Source organism: Macadamia integrifolia, unplaced genomic scaffold (assembly GCF_013358625.1).
Source record: "Macadamia integrifolia cultivar HAES 741 unplaced genomic scaffold, SCU_Mint_v3 scaffold688, whole genome shotgun sequence".
Classification (NCBI taxonomy): Eukaryota; Viridiplantae; Streptophyta; class Magnoliopsida; order Proteales; family Proteaceae; genus Macadamia; species Macadamia integrifolia.
This window is the reverse complement of record NW_024870512.1, coordinates 30,717-54,055: the sequence shown is the minus strand read 5'-3', so window position 1 is coordinate 54,055 and position 23,339 is coordinate 30,717. Positions and strand designations below refer to the sequence as shown.

Below are 23,339 nucleotides of genomic sequence, written 5' to 3'. Positions count from 1 at the left end.
AATTGAGAAAATAAAATTTTAAAACATTATTCATTACCCAATGTGACTATATCACAAACTCCAAATCATTCCATATTTTTCATTACTTTGTATCTAAAACACTTTGCTATAAATGTAAAGTAAAATATTTAAGTAGTTTATACAATCACATTAGATAATGACCAATGAATAATAATTACATTCATTTCTTTTTTAAATTTGAAAATTTTCCTTGCAAGTTGCAACTAAACACAGCCTTAAGGCTATGTTTGGTAGCCAAGAGAAGAAAAGAAAAGAAAAAGGAATCTAGAAAAGAAAAGAAAAGAAAAGAAAAAAAATGGTGAGAAAATAAAAAGAGTATATATGTTTGGTTAATAGGGGAAGAAAAAAAAATAAAATAAAAAAATAAAAAAAATATAAATTTTAAGAGAGAGATAGACACATAGGAAATCATTGTGTAATCATTCATTTTTTGTCTTATTATGTTTTCATATTTTCTGATTTTTTTTGTGTTTTTGGCAAGAAAATTTTGGAGAGAGCAAAAGAAAATTTTACAATTCTCAAAGGGAATTTTGGATTTGAAAAGGAGAATCTTTTCTTGGGTAAAGATATACTAAGTGTAAATAAAAATTCTTAGTTCAAAGAAAAAAAAAATTTTCAGAAAGTGTATTTTTTTCTTTTTTTATCATTTCTTTACCTTGGCTACCAAACACAGCCTTAATGGGATTAAATCGTTAAAGGAAAATAAAAAGAGGTAAACTAAACTCCTGTGAACTGGTTAACTGGCTTCTCAGTTTCGTTGGTTTACCGAGGTTGATGACGATCTGCACCTTAACCGATAAGTCTGAAACTACATGCCGGCGTCTCTGAACTCGTTCTCCGATGAAGTGCCAGTCAGTAGCTTGTATCTGGTCAGGCGCCCCACCCCTTCACAGAATTTCCGCCGCGGCGGTCTTGAATCAACCCCCGACCCTTTATACTGGTGGATACGATGGCTCCATCATTTGGTGGAACCTCTCCGGTGATCAATCTAACCAGGTAATTTTATTCTCAATTTTGATCGACATATGTTTCTTTGATTCAATCTTTCTCACCTTCCAACTGTTTGTTGGTTTTCCTACAATCAGACTTGGTCGCCCATTCAATTTTTTTGTTTGTTAGAACATTCTCTTTTAAATTCTTGGACATAACTGTGGGAATTACTTCTCAGCCTTCTGCAGATTTCAGTTTCAGTTTTTGTTTTCTAATTTTCAATTTTGATAGGAAATTTGGCCGGTGGCAATGTTATGTGGCCACACCGCACCTATATCAGATCTTAACATTTGCTGGCCCGTCGGAGCTGGTGACGGCGGCAGTGTAGAGGTAGAGAATTCAAGTAACGTAATAACAAAATCTGCCTCAGCTGGTTATGGTGCACTGATAAGTGCTTGTACTGATGGTGTTTTGTGCATCTGGAGCAGAAGCAGTGGGCACTGCAGACGAAGGAGGAAAATGCCCCCATGGGTGGGGAGTCCCTCTATTATCCGGACATTGCCTTCATCCCCAAGATACGTTTGTATTGCGTGCAGCGTTGTTGATTCCGTCCATACATTGCACCATCACTCCGAGGATCGAATTGAAGAGGCTGAGCCTTCGGTTGATGGAGAATCCCTCCACAGAAAGGCCTCTTCCAAGTGTGTTGTTGTTATTGTGGATTCGTATTCCCTAAATATTATCCAGACTGTCTTCCATGGGAATTTATCTGTTGGACCACTGAAGTTCGTGGCCGTTGTGCCAGCTTTTGAGGATATTGAGAAGGAATCTGTGATCATGGTAGGTGCAATGGGGAAAGTGCAGTTGGTTATGATATCGTTGGAGTCCGATCCTGATGGGGAGGGTGGAGCTGGCTTACAAAAAAGCTCATCTTCTCATTCTGGGATATCTGATTGGGTGCATGAGTTCGTTGAGAGGGGCCAGGTAATATCAGTTGCCACCCATGGAAAGCTGCTAGTTCTCATATATAAGACCAAATGCATATTTAGGCTACTGGACAATGGGCAAACCCTCGGTGAGATTTCTTTACTAGATACTTCCCTCTGTGACGATGGACCTTCCACTCAGTCATATCTCACAGGGGGCATGTTTCTTGATGGTGATCATAATGGAGAGTTAGAGGGTGCTTGGGATCAACCTGAGCTGTTTGTAGAGAACTTTGCTGTCTGGAGTAGTAGAGGTGCTGCAATAGTGTATACACTATCGGTTTCAAGTGACACATTTAAGTTTGAGCATCTATGTGAGATCCCAGCTGTTTCTTGTCCACTTGATGCAAGAATATCAGTGAGGTTTTGTCAGTTGAAGAGTTATCTTCTTCGCATTGAATCAACCTGCTATAATGAAGAGGAATCATTTTTGTGGAAACCCCATATTACAATCTGGTTATTCTGTGAGAGACGGGATGCCAATGGAGACTTTGACCGGAGATGCAAAATGCTAGGGATGGGTGGTTTTCTTGGTGACTGTGTTGAACGGTCCTGTTATCTTTCTGGATCACAGGATTTTGTCCATAATGCTCCAATGGCTTCCATTGAGGCAGAGGGTGAGGTAACTTCCTGGCAAGGTTGTGTTCCAAGTTCCACCAATTTAAATGGTTCCCTTGAAGAGGATGGCAAAAATGCTTTTGGGCTAAAGAGACGGATTGTGTCATCTTCAATGGTTCTTTCTGGAAAATCTGATGCTCCATATGGCATAGTATATGGCTTCTACAGCGGTGAAATTGAAGTCATACGATTTGAGATATCTTTTAGGGAGCAGGATTCTGTTGTGGGAAGTTCCCATAAGGAGGTGGCACCACATTTGTCTGAACAACATTTTCTAGGGCATACTGGTGCAATACTATGCTTGGCTGCACAACATCTGGTCAGAACACCAAATGGGGGGACCTTGACTTGGGTTCTAGTGTCAGGGAGCATGGACTGCACAATTCGTATATGGGATCTTAATACAAGTAGTCTCATTACTGTGATGCATCATCACGTGGCTCCTGTTCGACAAATTATCCTGCCCCAACACTGGACAGATCGTCCCTGGAACAACTGTTTTCTTTCGGTTGGAGAGGATGCATGTGTTACTGTAGCTTCACTTGAGACTTTTCGGGTAGAAAGAATGTTTCCTGGCCACCCAAGCTGTCCTTCAATGGTTGTATGGGATGGTACACGAGGCTATATAGCGTGCCTTTGCAGGAATCACTCTGGAGTATCTGATATACTTGATTTGTTGTACCTTTGGGATGTAAAGACAGGTGCTCGAGAGCGAGTCATTCGTGGTAATGCTTCTCATGCAATGTTTGACCATTTTTGTAGAGGTGCTAATGTACATTCCACTAATTACAATATGTTGGTTGGAACTACTTCAGCATCCTCCTTGCTTCTCCCAATAATTGAAGATGGAAACTTATCGCAATCTAATTTTAGGAATCTTGAGAAGGGGGCCACCTCATCGGATAGTGTTCAAAGGAGAGTAATAGATTTAGCTGAGTCAAATTCTTCTGTGGATCATGCTACTAAAGGAAAGTCTGCAAAACAAATTACACTCCCACTTTATCCCATCAAATGTTCTTCCCCATTCCCTGGAATTGCCAGTCTGAGATTCGATCTTGCATCTTTGATGTCTCCTTGTGGGAGAGAATTCCAGTCTGCATGCAGTAGTGGTAATAAGGAGAATACCAGACCTGTAACACCAACTTATCACCATGAGATTTCAAATGATAATTCTGATGTACCACAGACTGCAGGTGATCATGTAGAAGAGTATGAGTTGGTTAAATCACTTGAAGGATGTTTAATTTGCTTCAGCATATCTTTTTTGCACCTGTGGGGTGTAGATCAGGATCTAGATAGATTGTTGATTTCTGAGTTGAATGTGAGCAGACCGGAGAAATTTGTTGTGGCTTCTGGGTTGCAGGGGGATAGAGGGTCTGTAACATTGACATTCCCTGGTCTGCCTGCTGCTCTAGAGGTATTTTTTTTTATTGAATTCTGTTTATTGCTAGGATCTATTTTCCCTATCTCCTACTAAAAAATCCTGAGACTTTATTATGAACTACCAGCTTTGGAGAACATCCTCAGAGTTCTGCGCGATGCTATCACTGACAATGGTGTCTCTTGCTCAGCGGATAATTAGCCTTTCTAGCTCCAGTTCAGCAGTCAGCAGGTACTTGTATCATTCCTACCTTGAGGAACTCCTATTGTTTCTCCATCAATCTCTTGAATCGTACTTGATGTTCATACTTGGTTCTGCTATTTATTTATTACCTTTCTTACTTGTGGCGTTGTAACTGGTCAAGTTGAGTTAGGTTCATTTGTTTGGAGTGCATCTTTGGCCTGATTGGGTATTTGCACTTGTCAATGCCAATTTATCCAACTTTTTTTTGGGCATTTTCATTATATATTGTATTCTTAGGCAAATAACTTGGGTACTTGACTGTTGCAACTTGGATGTCTGTATTTTCTTTTCACTCATACCACATTTAATGTAAATTTTTTCCTTGTTTTAGAGTTTTTTTTTTTTTACATGGTGAAGGTTTTAAATCTTCTGCATACATGTAAGTTATGTTATGGGATTTCGAGTTTGGTTGATCAATGCTTCTGGAGTAGTATGGTTGCATTCTTACCAAATAGTTGTTTAGCTGTTAGGATGTTGATTTCTTCGTAGATGACTGATAGATCCCAACATCTACATAATGTTCACTACTGATTTCTTTGGTGAAGCAGAGGGCAGACTTTAATGAATTTGATAGTATAAATGATATGGGAGGTGACATCTTGTTCCTAAGAGATGAAAACAGGAAAGGGGAAGAAAAACGATCATATTATCCTTAAAACCTGAAAACAATCATATTATCCTAATAACCCGACACATTCTGTTTCACCAAGATGAAGCTGGATGTAATAGTTGCTGTTTATTATATATATATATATATATTTTTTTTTTTTAATTGTCAATGATTCATGAAGTGGGTGAGCTGTGGCACAATGGTTAAGTTGCACTATTGCAACATGTTGGTCATAGGTTCGAAACTTGGAAACAGCCTCTCCTGCTTAACAGGGGGTAAGGCTGCATACATTTGCCCCTCTCAGACCCTGCAGTATAGGGAGCCTCATGCACTGGGTTACTCTTATCAATGATTCATGAAATTTTGGTATCAGTTTTTATTTTTTATTTTTTATTATTAGAAGTTGTTGAAGAAGAGTAGTCCACCCCCACCCCCACCACCCCAAAGGAAAAAGGGGACTACTACACTATACAATCCCATTGAAAAGAAAGGATGTCATTATGACCGTCAAGTCTCTGGACTCTCTACTGTTGGATATGTAGGAAAAATCCATCACCTTCATAGCCACTGTGTATCTATCTTTAGTGTGGTTATCAGAAGTTCTGTTGTTTCTTTCCAACACTATGTAGTGGCTATAGGACAAGTCCAACTAGTTCTTAATCTTTTTGAGACTTTTGTCTAGATTCACAACATGGTGGAGGATGCCCAGGATTGTCTCACTGGACTGGCTTCTTGTTATTGAGGTCCCCTTGGTAGGACTGTTTGAACGTTTTCTTGCCAATCCTTGTGTCTCTGGCTTTGGCACGGCATAATAGGGAGGATGATTTGTTCCTATCCTTTTGTTCCATAGCAAATATTCCTTTTATATAAAATTTCTGCTTTTCCAGCAAACTAAATTACTGGTTGTTGGTTGCAGAGTTGTAGCCTGTGTTTGTAGATTTCTACGTGATTTCTCCTTCCATGTCTGACTTTCCATTTGTCTAATGTTCCTGTCTGATTTATTTTGCAGTGCTTTGGCAGCATTCTATACTCGCAATTTTGCAGAGAAAGTTCCAGATATAAGTCCGCCTTTGCTCCAGGTTTAATAGAATGATAACAGTTGGTAACTTATGCATTAAAGAATATGATGTGTCGGATAATTTCACTTTATGGTAGGATAATTGACGGCATTTTTTCTGTCATCTTTGAAACCAATTAAGTATTGATGCATGACTATCAATTGGCCTGGCCTGGCCTGGGCTGCACGGTTGAGCTAATCACTCTATCCTTCAGCCGGTTGGTCCGTGAAGTGACACAATTCTTGTCCAAAAATTGGAAAAAACTAAGTGACCTGGTTGGTTTAAGTAACCGGACCAGGTTCTTCCAAAGCTAAAAGAAATTTTTGTCATTATTGTTTGGTCACTTCATGTTTGGAAATGTATTCTGTTTGTGATATCTATCTGTTTCTTATCCCATGGTTCTGGCATCCCGTTGGTTTTCCTTAATGGATCACTGTTAATGTATTTTTTTTTTCTTTTTTTCTTTTTTAATTCAGTTTCACGTCCTGTTGATTATTTTGTACTTATTGATTACTATTTCTTGATAAACTCTCTCTCTCATCTCAGTTGGTTTTACATGGTAGAAGTTAGAAAACAGAATATAGTTAAATTTCTTAGCAAGATCTTTCCTTCAATAACCTGTGTTTGATTTACTTCTGAATGCGATGTACAATCTATTTTGCAGCTCTTGGTGAGTTTCTGGCAAGATGAAAGTGAGCATGTGCGCATGGCTGCACGCTCGTTGTTCCATTGTGCTGCTGCACGGGCTATTCCACTTCCATTAAGTTGTCCAAAAGAAACTCAGCATGCAATGCTTCCAAGTTCTATAAATGGTGAGGAAGAGAATGAAAATTTGGGTAGAGATGTGACTACTACAAGCCGCCTGTTACATTCAGACTTGGTCAAAGAAACAATGGTCTGTTCACAATTTGATGAGTCCAGTATACTTGCATGGCTGGAATCATTTGAAATGCAAGACTGGGTTTCTTGTGTTGGGGGAGCTAGCCAAGATGCAATGGCATCTCATATTATTGTTGCTGCGGCATTGGCCATTTGGTATCCAAGCCTTGTGAAGCCAACTCTTGCCAATTTGGTTATTCAGCCTTTAATGAAGTTGGTAATGGCTGTAAATGAGAAATACAGTTCTACTGCAGCAGAGCTCCTCGCAGAAGGAATGGAGTGTACGTGGAAGGCATGTATTGGCTCTGAAATATTCCATTTGATTGGGGATATAATTTTCCAAATTGAGTTTTTAAGTGTTTCATCTGGTAACTCAGCAATGCATAATCCAGCAGTAGCTGTTACTATTCGGGAGACTTTGGTTGATATTCTTCTTCCAAGCTTAGCAATGGCTGACTTGCCAGGGTTTTTGAATGCAATAGAAAGCCAAATTTGGGCGACTGCTTCTGATTCACCTGTTCATTTAGTGTCTCTCATGACTCTTATCAGGGTTGTGCGCGGTTCTCCAAAACCCTTGGCTCAATACCTTGACAAGGTTTGTAAACCCTTGCTTGAAAAATTCAAATCTAATTTCATCTTTGTTTTAAAGCTTTCAGTGCATTCATAAAAGCATGAAACTCATATTTGACACTGGACATGGTTCATAGGGAAGGGCACTCAGTATCCATCAATAAGTAATTCGTGCTTAGGTGATATTGCAGGCCAAGAGTAACCCATCTGCTGCTTCAACAACTGGATTTATTATGTATCTTTTGTGTTTTCTTTGGTGGTTGGATTTTTATAGTTCTGTTTGCAATTATAACTCTCTGATGACCATTAAATGACTGGAGATGGTTACTCCTGGTGTTAGACAGAGGAAACTATGTGCAGCATAGCACTTTAGCATGATAGACAACAACATCAAGTGATATTTCAGAATCTTCTGAGGAGCTGTGAGTGCCTAGAATGAAATGTTAGGAGGAAATTAGTCCCACACAGCAATTTCGTTTGAGCTTGCATTCACCTAGATGTTGATCACTGATGATCATATGTTGCTATGGTTCTGCTTTTGGCTGTTTGCAGTTTGATTTATTTGTATGTTACATATGGTACTCCTAATTTGTGGAGTTAAGATGAGTACAAATAAGGCCACAGACATTTTCATTTGAGTAAAACAAACATGAACTGAAGAATGGATGGGGAACTAACTGAAGTGTCCTTGGTGGCTACAGCTAAACAAAGTACTGTAGAGGAGAATTTCGCTGTCACAGCACCATCCTGATAAGCTTATGAGAACAGTCCACTATTTTGAGCCATATGGAAAATTGGTTTTAGCCAACTGACCATTGGATTAGCTGTGCACCTTACGGAATAGCCACGTAAAATTTCAGATTTGAACTCAATCAAATACCCTTTCATGTATGCACATGCATCCTTATAATTTTCAGCTATGTATGCTCAGGCACCCTCCTGTAGTCACTAGATTTTCAAAAACATACCATGCCAATTGGCAAAGTCCATTTGGGCTGACACTTGACATGTAGCAGGGACCTTGGCATCTACCTGTCCACAAAATTTGGGTCCCATCCAATCTACTTCATGGCAGACATTTGGGCCGTTCTGGAAACATTTACCAATGCTGTCTTCAATTCAACCCCCCTCCCTTTTTCTTTTTTCCTTGAAAGCATGCTGTATATATTGGAGGATTGCTAAATTGAATTATGGGGCTAGGGATATTATGCTAACATCTCAAGTGTTGTTTTTCTAAATATTAGTTGATTTTTTTTTTAAATGCTTTCACTTGGATATGTATCTGAGAGTAAGTGCTGTAGGTTCAGTTGTTGGATTTCCTTTCTTGCATGACAAATACTTGGATGCCTTCTACCCTTTTTTTTTTTTGGTTGTGTGTGACTTGAGTAGCAGGAGCCTCGTGCTGGGTTTTTTTTTTTTGTGTGTGACCTGAGTGACCCGGCATTAATAGGCTGTAGAGGCCTAGTTGGTGGCCCACTGACAGGTGCCTGGGTTCCAGTTATGCACTTGGGCTCTCATTTTGGCTTGACAACTTCCCAGAGAATAGAATCTGTATATGCCCCTCTCCTCCTCTATTTGTTTAATCTATGCTAATATATATGTATCATAGCATGTGTTGCACACTATTATTTTCCATTTATCACCAGAAAAGCAACAGAATAAAGTTAGATTCTCCTTTACAATCTTTTATCTGCGCAGCAAACAAATGCTGTGTACGTGTCTGGCACCATATCACTATTAAGTGGCTAGCTGATGCGTAGGCTACAGACCCCCTATTGACTAGGTGTCAAGACCACACTGGTCTCTACATTTTATTTTTATTTTTATAAACAACACAGAAATATTGTGTCATCCTCAAGGATATTTCCATTTTGTGTGTGTAAAATATAAAACGAGTGTCAAGTAACTTAGGCTGGGTTGAATTTCCCTACTTGTACAAAAGGGATTAGGATGCCTCATTTTTGTGTGTGGCCTGTGTGACCAGGTATTACTCCTATTTATTTTATTTTTTATGTTTTTGGGAGGGGAGTGGAAGGGTGTGTGTGGTAGGCAACAATGACCTAGTTGGTGGCCCTCCAGGTGATTGCTTGGGTCCCTGTTGTGTGCTTATTTTTCTCATTTGGCTAGCCAACATCCACAGGCCCCTGGGGAGAGAAAAGGGGGGGGGGGGGACAATGACCTAGTTGGTGCCCCACTTCCCTTTATTATAGCACATGTTGCATACCTGAAAAAAAAAAGAGTTAAGCTTGATGCTCTTTTACAAGCTTTTATTTGCTCAGCGAACACATATGACATATCTACTTGTGTAACATGATGTCACTGTTAAGTACCTAGGTGATGCCTAGGCTTCACCTGAGCGACTGCCTAAGCTACAGACCCCTTATTGACTAGGTGTTTTGACAACACTGGTCACTTGCCATTTTTATTTTTATTTGTGAGCAACATGGAACTGTTTTGTCATTTGTTTGGATTGTTCCATTTTCTCTGTGGTGATGAGGCCATGAGGGTTGGTAATGCTTGTTGACATTCCATTCTTGGAGTCACAGTTGAAATTATTTAACTGCAAGATGTTAGTGATGCAGTGTTCATCTCATAGCATTTGAAATATATCTGGAAAGACATGTCTTGGGTTGAGTAGGTACCTTCAGAGTCAATCATTTTCCTAGACTAATAGTCATTATTTTCTGTTCTAACTTCTTATTGCTGTCCTAAATGCAAGTATTATTATTAATCATGGTCTGCTTAATCATGAAAATTTGTAAATTCAATCCCTACAGGTGACAGTAATAGTTGTACGTAGTTGATGAAAACAAAATCATTCCCTACAACTTAAGGTGCTATAATTGTAGATAATCGATGAAAACGTCTGACTGTTTTCCTTGTGGGTGTGAATTATTACCTATGCCTATTCTTCCAAATGATTCTCCTTTTTTTTTTTTTTTTTTTACTTAATCTAATTTGGGCCTTAGTTTTATTAGATTCTATTGAGAGAACTCATATAGGCCTTTTGACCTTGTGGTTCTGTGTTAAGGGCTCTAACATTTGGACAGATTTGCAGGTGGTAAACTTTATTTTTCAAACTATGGACCCTGGGAACTCTGTAATGCGCAAAACTTGCCTCCAGAGTTCAATGGCAGCATTGAAGGAAGTTGTACGTGTGTTCCCAATGGTAGCTTTGAACGAGGCATTGTCACGGTTAGCTGTTGGGGATGCAATTGGAGATATTAACAATGTCACTATTCGGGTATATGACATGCAAAGGTATTGAAAGAGGATATATAATAAGAATAAATAGAATTTCAGGCAGAGGTGATGCTTCCAATTGAGGATATATGTCATTCATGGAAAATCATCTCGAAAAATTGGTTCTTACCTGCCTGCACCAATAAGTGCATTTGGTTGGTTATGGTTGCCAAATTAATGGAGCACCTGTTGAGTTGGATCCAACTCCAAAATTGCATTGGCAAAAGAATCCTTCTGTCAATTTTAGACCTAAAATCTGAAGGATAGAGATGCAACAATTTTTGCAGTTGTAGGGGAAAGTGCCATCCCATAAATGCAGTTATCGAATCAATCCAATTTTGAGAAATCCGAGGGGTTTTGTTGAGCGGATGATTTAATATGCCAAATTATGGAACCTTTTCTTTGGTTGAGAGCTGAGAAGCAATCATGTTTGGGCATTACCCCATACCTTATTTTTACTTGTCCACAAACTTTGATATTATTATTGGCACTAAATAATAAAACGGTGCTTTTTCTTGTAACGAAAGTGGTGAATTGAGAAGTTGTAACCTTCTTTTGTTTGCCCCTTGTCTTTGTTCCAAAAATTCTTTAAGTCGAGGGTAAAAAAGGATTTTCACAACAATTTGAAAGTGATTTGCTATTATGAAAAAAAGAGTTGTCATTGCCTTGCATGTTTTTTGAGTACACATGTGAAATGATAGGATTTTACCCTCCTTGAAAGAAGAAGTATGTTATACTAAAAGGGGGTAATGTGACAACTTTTTTTTTCACCAACTTTGGTTACAATACGATTTTTCCATAATAAAACCATTATTGTCTCTTCTGACCTAGTAATATAAATTGTGGTTCACGTTTGAAAAACTTCTAGGGCATAAACTAAAAGCACAACAATATATGAGACTGATAGAAAGTGGAAGAGGCATATAAGTTTATGTCAATTTTCCTCTTGAATTTTAATTTTTGCAGAAATATTTTTTCCATTACTGATCAAACTACAAGGGGGAAAAAAAAAGTATAAAGAAACTACCACAGATGTTCCTCTATAAGTTGTAAAGAATTGAAAAGAATTGGATGGCCTCCAGGACTCTCCCCCGTCCTTCCCCCACCCATATATATATATATATATATATATAGACAAAAAATTCCTGTTTTCTCAGGGTGAACTAATGACTATTCTATTATATTGGTATTGTTATTTTTATAATTGTTTTTGCTATTATTGTTATTGTTATATTTATTGGGGTTGGGGGTAGAGGGTGTTAAAGAATGTATCTGGTTCAGATTTAGGCAGTTCTAAGTATAGGTAAGATGGTTTCTCATTAATACCATCATTTGCTTGGCATCACATGTGCAGTTGTCTCTTAACTCAAGTGCTAAAATCATCCATAGAAGTCTATTTCAACTCTGCAAATTCAATTTTTTTTTTTTTTTTTTGGATGAATACTGCAAATTCATGTTGTTCTGTCACTTCTGGGAATTTCAATGAAACACTTTTTAACACCATAATATGGCACTTGTTTCCCTATATAGTGTTTCAAAAGTAAAGGTTTTGGATGCAAGCGGACCTCCCGGGCTCCCAAGTTTACTTCAAAGAGCTTCAGAGACCACATTAACCACGGCGATTTCAGCTTTAAGTTTCTCACCTGATGGAGAGGTATGCATTATCAGTCTGTAATCTACTTGCCCCTAAATATTGACTCCTTTCACTAGTATTAAAAGTCATTTCTTATGGCTATCCATGCTGGTATTCGAAAACAAAGTGACAGTGCCTTACATTCCTTTTGTTTGGGCGTTGGCCTTTGGTTAGGTTAGTGGCTTTGCTCTGTAATTTCCTTTCCTTTTCTTTAATATATTTTCATTCACCCCAAAAAAAAAAAAAAAAAAAGGGTTTAAGCCTGAGGAGCTGTTGGTTTGTTATCATTTATGGATTAGCTTCCCATTATATTTCCTCAGTTGTTCTGACAGGTTACCTTTTACTACAGGGTCTAGTTGCTTTTTCTGGACATGGGTTGATGATCAGGTGGTGGTCACTGGGATCTGCATGGTGGGAGAAACTCAGTCGGAGTTTAACTCCTGTTCAATGTACCAAACTAATTTTCGTACCTCCATGGGAAGGGTTCTCACCTAACTCTTCTAGGTCCAGCATAATGGCAAGCATAATGGGAAATGATAGACAGGTCAATTCACCGGTTGGTTTTCCTCTCTTCACTGCAATTGGTTGCTTGGATCTGCTAGACAAGATTTGTGATTTTGTCTCATCAACTTAATAGTCTGAAATCTGGTTTAGATCCTTAAAAAAAAATTTAATAATAATAGTAATAATAATAATAATAATCTGCTTACTGTGTTAAACATTTCCCAGTTTTCCTGTTTTATTTATGGATCTATAGTATACAAGCAGACCTCGGTGCAACAATACGTTTGCTCCATTGCCACCTAGTGGTCATGGGTTCGAGTCGGGAAACAGCTTCTCCACGAGGCAGGGGTAAGGATGCATACATTATGACCCTGCCTAGACCCACAGTGGTGGAAGCCTTTTGCACTGGGAACACCCTTTTTCATTGTTTATACATTAAAACCCCCTAGGGTGGAAGAGCCTTTGAATCATGTGTATTCCTTTTGACCCAGCATCTAGAATGGTTCGAGGTGCACACTGATCCAACATTTGCAGGAAATTAACCCAATTTTGAACCAAGAGGGTCATTTGATTTAACATGTTTCCATTTTTTCAATTATTTATTCATGGTGTCTCTGCTTAGCCATTTGACCCAACTGTAAAACCTTCACTCTAGGACCTGGCTCTAAACTGGCTGAGTGATCTGCTTTGTGTCCTATGTAACTGTCGTTCAAACACCATCTCATTGAGTTATCTCCATCCATGTGATCTCTTGCTGCCATGTCCACATTCTATATCATTTCCTGGAAATAACTGCAAATACTCTATTTTAACTATAACCCTGCTTTTACCCTTTAATTTCAGGAGAAATCAAGGGGCTCAAATGATGTGGACAGTCTGAAGCTCTTGATCCATAACCTTGATCTCTCTTATCGGCTAGAATGGGTTGGTGAAAGGAAAGTTCAACTTATGCGGCATGGGCAGGAGCTGGGTTGTTTCCAACTATAAGCATGTCATACTGCGAGTGGATTTGACCAACGTATTGGAAGTTTCAACTTGAAAATTTTTGGTGGATTGTGCAGTTTGCAAGCCCGAGTTGCAGTCCTTTTCAAGGTGGAATGACGTGAGAAAGATGAGCTCACTGTTAAGCAACATGTAGCTTAGGTGTCTTGCATGACCTACAGCTTCTTGTTGCAAAACTGTTGATTGAGTGGCATGTTTGTTCTCGCCCATGAAGCGAAGTGTCAGGATTTTGAAACTACTCCTGGAGGATTAGGATTGTCCAATTGCAGTGCCATATTGAGGTATAACAGCAATTCAATTCCTTTCCTCAAATGAGAGTACTGGTGATCTGTTCCTAGTCTATCTTGCAACAGCCTTTCCAGCCGTGATTCTTTTACTATATGACTAAGGGAAAATGGGGGAGATGGAGCAAGTGAAGTCTTGGGCTATTGAGTAAATCTGGGTTCATGCTAGCATCTCTCATATAACATTAGCTGGTGAGTGTTCAGATTACTGATTTTCCATTTTTTGACTCCCCCCCTCCCCTCTTAAATTGTTGTGGATTCTTTTGGAAAATTATTGTCACCGTGGAAGATGAAAATTTCAATTTTAGACATGCCATAACTTTGACAGAAGGATACCTTACAATTTTTTTTTTTTTTTTTTTTGGGGGGGGGGGGGGGGTGGGGAACATGGTTGCGGTGGACTTCAATTGCGTTTCGCCCACATCCTTGATCGAGGAAGGAGGTTGCTTTTGGACCAATGAATAATGTTTAATCGATGTGCAAAACATCCCTGCGATGTCGGAGTGCAATTTTTCGCTCGCCTATTCTGAATATGTGGACCACATGTGAATGATTTTTTTTTTCAGGATAGCCATTGGTGTAGCGTGCAGATTTCTCCTAACGTAAACATTGTGGGAAACTCTTTTAATTACTAGATCTGATATACCGATAGCTATCCTGGTCATGTGTGAGACTCATCCTCTGCTCTCATGAAAGGGACAAAGCAAAACGTAGGTTAAAATACTGGAATATTCTTCTTCGCTTACCAAAATAATATATGAGAGTTCCCATTCCATCAGTGGAAGGGGGTGGGAAAATCTTTCATGCCACACTAATGACGGAGTATGAAATCTACATTACTAGGGGAAAAAAAAACTATAATAGAGGACGTACGATCCATTGACCCATAATATGTAAGGGCAATTACCCAATGTTGCTCACGCCTATGCGATGTTCCGGGAGAGATGAGCTTGGAGTTGGTCTTAACTTTGGCATTTTTGCACAAAGCTTTAGCAGTCCCAACTTTTACCCCAACTCTTTCCCACAATATAGAGTGGATGATCGTCTTAAGGAACCTGAAATGGATTGAAGATTCAAATAGTGATGGACATTGGAGGAAGTCCAACGCCAACCTACTCACTCTCTAGGGTCCCAAATTTTTTTGGGGAGAAATACGAGTCAAAGAGAGAAAGTCCTTGCTTGGGGGTATTCATTGCGAATTGACCAAATCACTTTAGAACAAGGTTTTAAAACTCGGGATTAGTCTCAATCAATGGGTATTGGATGGGATCAGATGGATTTATCCTTTTTTATGTTTGGGTCATTTTACCTTTATACCTTACCTGTGGATTGGTATCGATAATAAGACAGTTTGTTAACAAGGCGAAGAGAGAGGTTGTTAATTTCTATGAAATTAACATTGATTTTTTTAATTTTTTATACAAGTCCATAGTAAGTGTTTGTTCCTATTTGTTCTACAATTACAAAGAGTACTAATAGTCAAATCTTCATGTGGTGTCAATAATATAAGCATCTTTTTTTTTCCTAGTTTGGCTCAAAATCTTGTGAGGAATTGCATCTGCTTCAGAAGAGGGCTCAAGGTCTCCATTAGTTTCTCACATGGGTGATTGTGAATGCCTTCATATGTTGTCACAACAATGCTTGTGTCCTTTGATAGCCTTTGAACCTGCTTCTTCACATTGCATGTATGATGTGTGCACCGGTAGTAGCTTCTTCAAAGTTTAGTTAGTAGAAGAAAAGATGGTAATTAAGCAGATGATATGTAACAATAGAAGATAAAATGTAAAACAAGAATTAAGGCGAAGGTGTTAAAAAAACATCCACTACTTCAAATAGATGTAAATCGCAGGCGTGTAACCAACTTCCAATGAGCTTCCCAAACACAAATTCCAATGAGCTTGGATAAGAGCTCCCGGTATGTGAAGGCTTCACATATGGTTTCTTGATGATACATATCCTTTTGCATTATGAAAAAAAGAAGACACATATTATCACAAAATCATATATGAAGTGTCATTACTCTCCACATACAAGGAGCTGAGTTTACACTCGCAGGATGCTGTAGGTGAGCCTCATCTTTTCCAGTTCTTTGATACTTATTTCAAATGTCATTCTAAATGTTCAACACTTAGTCGAAGTGAAAACTTTTGGTTTTGATATTAATTAGAAGGGATAAATTTATTTACATGGCCCATTTCAGTCACATGGCATGATGATTTGAAGATTCTAACAATTGGATAGATAGGTTTAGATTTGGATTAGTAGCGGGACAGAGTTTAAAATTTAATTCAATCAAACACCTATGTATTGGCATTGTGCCATTACATTATTGTACTTTTCATCCATCCATGTAATGCCGCTATGCTATGTACCCTCTCATATTGTCTAGATTTCCAAAGCTTTATTTTGCAACTTAATTATATTTGTTAGGGGTGATACTTCTCCACGAGGATAGAAAACTCTCTATGTAAATGCATTAGAAAGAGGAAAAGAAACAATAAGAAGGAGAAAAAAAGTGGAGGAGTGGAATACATTAAAAAAGGAAAAAAAAAAAGGAGAGGAGGAATGGAATAATTTTAATTTACTGAGTATCAAATGCATGCTTCCTGATGTAAACATAAACACCCTTAAAGCAATAAAGAAATAAATAAAGAAATAAAATAAAAAGAAGAAATTTAAACCAACACTACTCTAGAAAGTGATTCCCAAACTTCACCCTTTATTTTTGTCATGTGGACTAATATCTTTACATTTAAAAAAAAAAAATGATGATCAAGTCATCTTGATCATTAGATACATGGGAAATTAATCCATATTCCCCAACATTGTGGCCTACCGTGTATTTGATTTTTCTAAAAAAATCCTTATTTTTCAAACATGACTTTCTCACTCAATTTTTAAATTATTATTCAGCCACTATATCTTCAGAATGAACTGAGAATCAATGTATGATTAGAATGTAACATTCACAACATGCAAAATTCCCGTATGCCACAATGTAGATGATAGTGTTATAGCTATATGGCAATAGCATAATTGGATAAACCACTCCCTAATTATATTAGAAAGAGAGGTTTAATTTAGTCCATTAAAAGACATGTGGGTGGTCCATGTACTTGGCTGAGTAAATACTTATTTCATGGAATATGGAGGGTGATTAGACAATTATTGTAGAATCTACTTTTGTGGTCCATCAAAATCTTAGTAATGCACAGTACTATGTAACATTATATTATAATTTTTTAAAATTAAATTTGACCTAAAGTCCCAACTAGAGTAGGTTCTATGCAATTGAGAACCTACTCTATGCAACTGAGAACCTATTCATTTATTTGGAGAAGAAAAAAAAGAAAGGAAAAAAGAAAAAGATATATGATTCGGCAAGAAGCTTACATAGTTAGATGAGAGTACCTTCACTAATTACAATGGAGAAAATAGGGTTACAAATTAGGTGAGCTCTCTCCCTCACGCCTCGTCCCTTACGTGCTTTTAACAGCCTTTCAAAGGCAACCCACAACTTAAAGTCCACAATAGTGTCCATAAATGGCTGATATATTTTCTCATCAGGATACAAGATATCAGTGCTCAACAGATCGAATCCAAGTATAAACACCCTTAATCATATCGTCTGTTTGAATCTTTTGTGTTTCTCTTTGTTTGTCCAGGGCCTAATGCCTCTCATGGCCATTTTTCATGTCCGTATTTTTTTATTTCTCATTTTTAGGGTTTTAATATATTTATTTATTAGCACCCCACGCCCCAATATATATATATTGGTTTTAATATATATAGACCATAATAGTTCCTACCTATCTTTTTTTAATGCCACTCAACCATAAAAAAAAAAGAAAAAAGGAAGTCAATTGTCCCATCTCTCTCTCTCTCTAGTTTTTGATCAAATGAAAGAAAGCTCTTTTATTCTATTAATTCTTGCCCAATATGGTTGAGAACTAACACTGATTATAATAGGTATTGGAGAATAGTCTTGCATATGACATAATATCCCCATTGCTTCATCTCCAAGAGGTGCTGTAGGGTTCCAAATATCTTTGATCTAATGCATCTATAACCTTCTTGACAAGTTTCAGATCATGTTCAGTTCATGACACCAAAAGAAGACAGCAATAAAGCAGCAAAAAGAAGCAGAAAATAAGGACACACATGATCAATATGACCAAATCAATGAAACAGTTTTAAGGCATGACAGTACTAAGCTCACCTGGGATAGTTGCTATTCTTCACAGCTTTCTGCCCATATTTCCTCCACCGATACCCATCATCAAGAATGTCATCGGCACTCTTGGTCTGGAAGGCGAACCTCGGAGGATTCGCCTTCTTAGTCCTGCTCAACTTTCCCTTATCCTTACATCCTTTCATGATCTCTTCTTCACCTTGAACATCAACAGATGCAGAGGCACTTGAAGAGAGCATTAGTGGTGTTTGTTGATCTCCAAATTGAATAGGATTGGAGAAGAGGCTAATCCAATCAATGTCTGGAACTATTTGTTGTGGAAGTTGATGAGGTTGGTCTTGTAGGGAAGAAGGGTTTAATGAGGATGATGGAAGTGAGGTTGTGAAGAGGTATGGAGGGTTGTGGGTTGGAAACATTTCTGGGGCTTCTCCTTTTTCTCCCATGGATGGGTCTCCACTCTGAAAATATGGAAGAGAAGCTTAGCCTTAATTTGATGGTACAGTAAGAGAAGAGTCTATACTTGAGCTTAAAGGTATTGGAAGGTGAGAAGAGGTTGGACAGACCCTCTTGGTCGGTTCTCCGAGAGAGAGAGAGAGAGTGTTCTAGATTTATAGTTTGGAATCAAAGCCCCAAAGTGTGAACTGTTACTTGGTCCAGGTACCCAAAGGCCAAAGCCAAAGCCAACTACATCTCACCTACTTCTGTTGAACTGCCATAGTTGAAAGGAGACGTGCAATACATGTATCGTTATCACCAAAGCATGCATGGATCTAGGGTACGTACATTCATGACCTCCACTCTTTGGATCCGAAGAAGCATCTCAAGATGAAGGCGGTGACACACTGACACGGTTTAAGGTATCGGTATCATGGTGTCGTATCGATATGATCATAACTGATATCTGATCGATACAGATCTGTCGATATGATACGAACATATATTGTTCCTGAATCTCCTGATACGGTAAACTAAATCCTTAGGTGGTTGTGATAATTATGGACCAATGGCGTCCTTGCATGAAGGATAATAGTCCACAAATGGGTACGTTATGTAATCACCAGAAACATAGGATATTTGTATGGGTTTGTCTTCCATCGGATCGGGTCTGGCCAGATTTAAGCCATGTTGGGGCATGCCCATTAGAACCCATGTTCTAAAGGCAGCCTCAAACAGAAGGTACTACAGGCTACAAAGTCGAGTTCTAACTTTTGTTTAGAACTTCAAATTCAAGGGGAAGATGTGGGTTGGATTTCAAAATGCCCGACCCGACCAGACCATATGACTTAATGAAGAAATGCCCTAGCATGGCACAGGACTGAGAAACAGACTACTTGGAAATCATTTTGTCCTACTCTTGTGGATCAAGGAACATTTTTTCTGATCTTTTGTGCTACATGTATAGGTGATGTGGAAAATTTGACTATTGAATAGTTAAAGGATGGCACGGATAATCTTATATCAAAATTTAGGCCTAAGTTCGACCTCGCGCCTCTATTTTAGTCCCATCCAACTTGTCACCTCACGGATATAAGTGAGCAAATCAAGAATAGTTTCTGCACCCACTAGAGCATGAATCCAATAGTGAACAACGATAACGGAAAATATATATAAATCTCTGAACTCATCATATAATCCATGCCACATGGTATAAACATGTTTCATGTGAAATTTAATGGCCACTTCAATTAAATACAAAGTAATGGATTCCTCCACCCCCCCCCTCTCCCTCTCCCTCTCCCTCTGCCTGAGTTTTTAACTAAGGATGGTGGTACGAGTACATTGTTGAGGGCTTTAACACTTTGGGAAAAAGGACTACTGCGTTGGCATTATATTAGATGCCTACTTCTGCCTTGCAAGTTGAATCAGCCTGAAAATATGTGGATGAGTAGAACCCAAGTCTAAGAGCATTTCTTACTCTCGACAAACCCTCGAAAAAAATCACATGTAGATCTTCTCATGAATTTCAGTTGATAGAGAAACCTTAATAGTTCAATATATCAATACCAAAATACCTATTAAACAAGTAAGCCAGCCTACCATGAATAGCTGGCCCAATATAAACCATCCCTTTTACCCACAAAAAAAAAAAAAACTTGTCAGAACCCCACCATTGTTGAGCTTAAAATACCCATGTCCAGCATGATTTGAGGACCATGATTCTGATTTCTCCTTGTTCCAGATACAAGGAGAGGCTTTAAAAGCTGATATCTTCAATATTTGAGATTTAACAGCGGTAGCGTTTAGCAGTTTTCTTGCTGCAGCCTCTTCCCTTAACTATGTCAACCAACCAAAAATTTACCAGGCCAATCGCGGTACAATATTTCGTTATGTTCCCATGGAGGATGAAGCAATAACAACATTAATACTGATGCTTTGTATGACAAATCATTCTCACTCCTCTGCATCTTGTAGTACATATCTTAAGTCTGGTGTGTAACCCATGGCCTTCATCTTGTCCCTCAGTTCATCTAACTTGCCATATATGTCTTCCTTCTGCGGGTGATGCTGATCTCCAGCAAAAAACTTGTGGACTCTACCATTCACAGAAATCCAACTAAATCCTGGTTCTTTTCGAACACTCCTCTCTTTCATCATATTTCTTAAACTAAGCCCGTCTTCTAAACTACCCATATCAATATATGTGTTTGCTAGGAGCACGTATGTTGCAGAGTGTTCAGGCCTTACTGAGATGATTTTCTTGGCTGCTAGCTCTCCCAGTTCAACATTTCTGTGAACCCTACAAGCACCTAACAAGGTCTGCCAAACCATATCAGTTGGCTCAATCGGCATATTGTTGATGAACTGCATTGCAGCATCAAGATGGCCCACACGACCCAAGAGATCAACGATACATGCATAATGCTCCATTTCAGGAACCAAGCCATATCTTTTTTCCATTGATTGGAAATAATGGATGCCTTCAGCTACCATCCCTCCATGACTACAAGCAAACAGCACACAGAGAAGGGTAACTGCATTAGCCTTGATACCCGATGCTTCCATCGTCTGAAAGAGCTCAAGGGCATTTCTTGTTAAACCATGGTGAGCGTAGGCTGAAATTATTGCAGTCCATGAAACAACATCAGGCCTTTTGATTGCCCTGAAAACTTTCTCAGCTTCTATAATATTGCCACATTTTGCATACATGTCAACCAGAGCACTCTCAATGCATTCATGATCTTCCAGTCCTGACTTACAAAAGAGGCTATGGAGTTGTTGACCATAATCAAGCAAACAAAGACTAGCACAGCCTACAAGGATGCTGGCAAATGAGAACTCATTAGGTGTAAATCCTTCGTTCCTCATCTGTGAGAAAATGTTTAGTGCCTTTTCCCCTTCTGAACACTGGACATAAGCAGTCAACATAGTAGTCCAGGAGATCAAATCTTTTGTTTCCATGCTTTCGAAAACTTTCCTCGCATCCTCAAGGGAACCAGATTTGGAATATGCATCTGCAATCGCATTATTCACATTTAATGCCTTTGAATCATACCCCAACTTTAGAACCTTTCCATGAACTTGCCTCCCGAAATGCAAATACTTCACAGCTGCAATCGCTTTGAACACACTACCATATGTGAAAAGGTCTGATTCCACATCATTGAGACACATTCTAATGAAGAGTTCCAAGGCCTCTTGGCTACAACCACATTGTGAATAGCCAGAAATCATTGCATTCCATGGCATATTAACTTGACAATCTGCGAAATTCTTGTCAAATACATGTCTTGCATCAGGTAAGCAGCCACAGTTTGAGTACATGTCAATGAGTGCAGTCCCTACAAGAACATAGGACTCCATGCCCAGTTCGTTTGCATGGTCATGCAGTTTTCTGCCCTTGCTGATATCACCCAACTTCGCAACAGCTTTCAAGACGCTACCAAAGGTAGATGCATTTGGTTCTATGCCTTCACTTTTCATTGCCAGAAACTGGTCGAACGCTTCTGCATGAAGACCATTCGATATAAAGCCTGATATAATTGCATTCCATGAAACTTGGTTGTGCTCGCCCATGGTGTTAAACATCAGAACTGAATCTTCGATCTTCCCTAACTTTGAGTACATATTGAGTAGAGAAGTACTAACGACAATGTGAGCACAAAAGCCTCTTTTGATAATTTGGGCATGCACCATTTCACCCAATTCAATGCAATTCAGCCCTATACATGACTGAATAACGGCGGAATAAGCAAATTTGTCTGGCAGAATTCCACAATCCTGCATCTCTCGGAAGAATGTAAACCCATCATCAAATTGCCTGTTCTCCGTTGAACCAACAATCATGACCGTCCAAGAGAATACATTTTTATGAGGCATTTTATCGAATATCATCCGAGCGGCAACAAAATCTGAGCATTTTGAGTACATATGAGCTACATGATTGAAGAGAACTAATGTTTTCTCTTCTTCAAAACTGGATTTTAAAACCAAAGCGTGAATTGCTTTCCCTTCTCTTATTGATCCTTCTCTTACACAATCCCGTAGATGATCAACCAAAAACTGAACTTGAGATTGTTGTTCTGTTGCAGAGACAGCAGAACGCGGAGAAATTTTGTTTCCCAGAGAAACAGAAGAGTTCTGGGTCATCACTTTAGAAGGTATACGCACATTTGTATTTCTAATCTGCAAAGAAAATACCCAATAATTATGTTAAAATATATGCTCCAAACACTCGATAAGAACAAAAAATGATGGTTCGTTCGAGTTGTCTGAATTGGGTGACTGCGGATAAGAGCCAAGACAATTTTCGATAAACAACCGGAAATTAATGAGCCCAGAATTAATCTGTAGATAGTAGAGACGATCTTTAGATATGAGACGAACAGACAAGAGATAGAAGTGGGCTTTACTTTATCATTTGGAATCGGTTCCGGAGAATGGCCTTGAAGATGGGATAGAAAAACACCAGGCGTGAGAGAGAGGTTTAGCGCCATCTGATACGTCTGTGAGGATTATATGCTATAACTCTTCAGAACAGATGAGATGAAATGACAATTTACATATCTTGATGCAGAGCCTGGGTTCTGAAGGCTAAGATTTTGGGTATCGAAAATGCGGAGATTCATGACGTTTGTCTCGAATTCTTGACATGCTCTGGAATATTTTGATGGCGAATGGAATAAGATTTTTTTCTGAAGTATGTGATGTTAGTAGAGTACGATACACAATCCGACTGCGACCCATT

General features: G+C 38.7%; 3 protein-coding genes across 7 annotated transcripts; 1 reads left to right on the top strand and 2 right to left on the bottom strand.

Annotated features, from left to right (window-relative positions):
• The first annotated feature begins 743 nt into the window (after positions 1-743).
• Positions 744-14,292, top strand: LOC122069658. Of its 4 annotated transcripts, none has more exons than XM_042633713.1 (9): positions 744-1,017; positions 1,243-3,972; positions 4,064-4,167; positions 5,799-5,868; positions 6,512-7,321; positions 10,355-10,557; positions 12,070-12,193; positions 12,522-12,716; positions 13,520-14,292. In XM_042633713.1, exons 1-9 carry the CDS (start codon positions 862-864, stop codon positions 13,661-13,663), a joined length of 4,536 nt encoding a protein of 1,511 aa, XP_042489647.1. In that variant the 5' UTR covers positions 744-861; the 3' UTR covers positions 13,664-14,292. The 4 variants fall into 4 exon arrangements, with proteins under 4 accessions (XP_042489647.1, XP_042489645.1, XP_042489649.1 ...); XM_042633711.1 differs by having other exon boundaries at positions 12,522-12,728; XM_042633714.1 differs by lacking the exon at positions 744-1,017 and having other exon boundaries at positions 1,243-1,341; positions 1,440-3,972; positions 12,522-12,728.
• Positions 14,293-15,392: 1,100 nt separating this feature from the next.
• LOC122069667 (probable WRKY transcription factor 43) lies at positions 15,393-18,802 on the bottom strand. 2 transcript variants are annotated; one of them, XM_042633733.1, is made up of 2 exons: positions 18,182-18,802; positions 15,393-15,671 (listed from the first exon to the last, which is right to left on the bottom strand). In XM_042633733.1, exons 1-2 carry the CDS (start codon positions 18,595-18,597, stop codon positions 15,497-15,499), a joined length of 591 nt encoding a protein of 196 aa, XP_042489667.1. In that variant the 5' UTR covers positions 18,598-18,802; the 3' UTR covers positions 15,393-15,496. The 2 variants fall into 2 exon arrangements, with proteins under 2 accessions (XP_042489667.1, XP_042489666.1); XM_042633732.1 differs by having other exon boundaries at positions 15,393-15,674; positions 18,182-18,800.
• Positions 18,803-20,099: 1,297 nt separating this feature from the next.
• LOC122069652 (pentatricopeptide repeat-containing protein At2g27610-like) lies at positions 20,100-23,339 on the bottom strand. The gene is made up of 2 exons (XM_042633706.1): positions 23,005-23,339; positions 20,100-22,777 (listed from the first exon to the last, which is right to left on the bottom strand). Exons 1-2 carry the CDS (start codon positions 23,086-23,088, stop codon positions 20,546-20,548), a joined length of 2,316 nt encoding a protein of 771 aa, XP_042489640.1. The 5' UTR covers positions 23,089-23,339; the 3' UTR covers positions 20,100-20,545.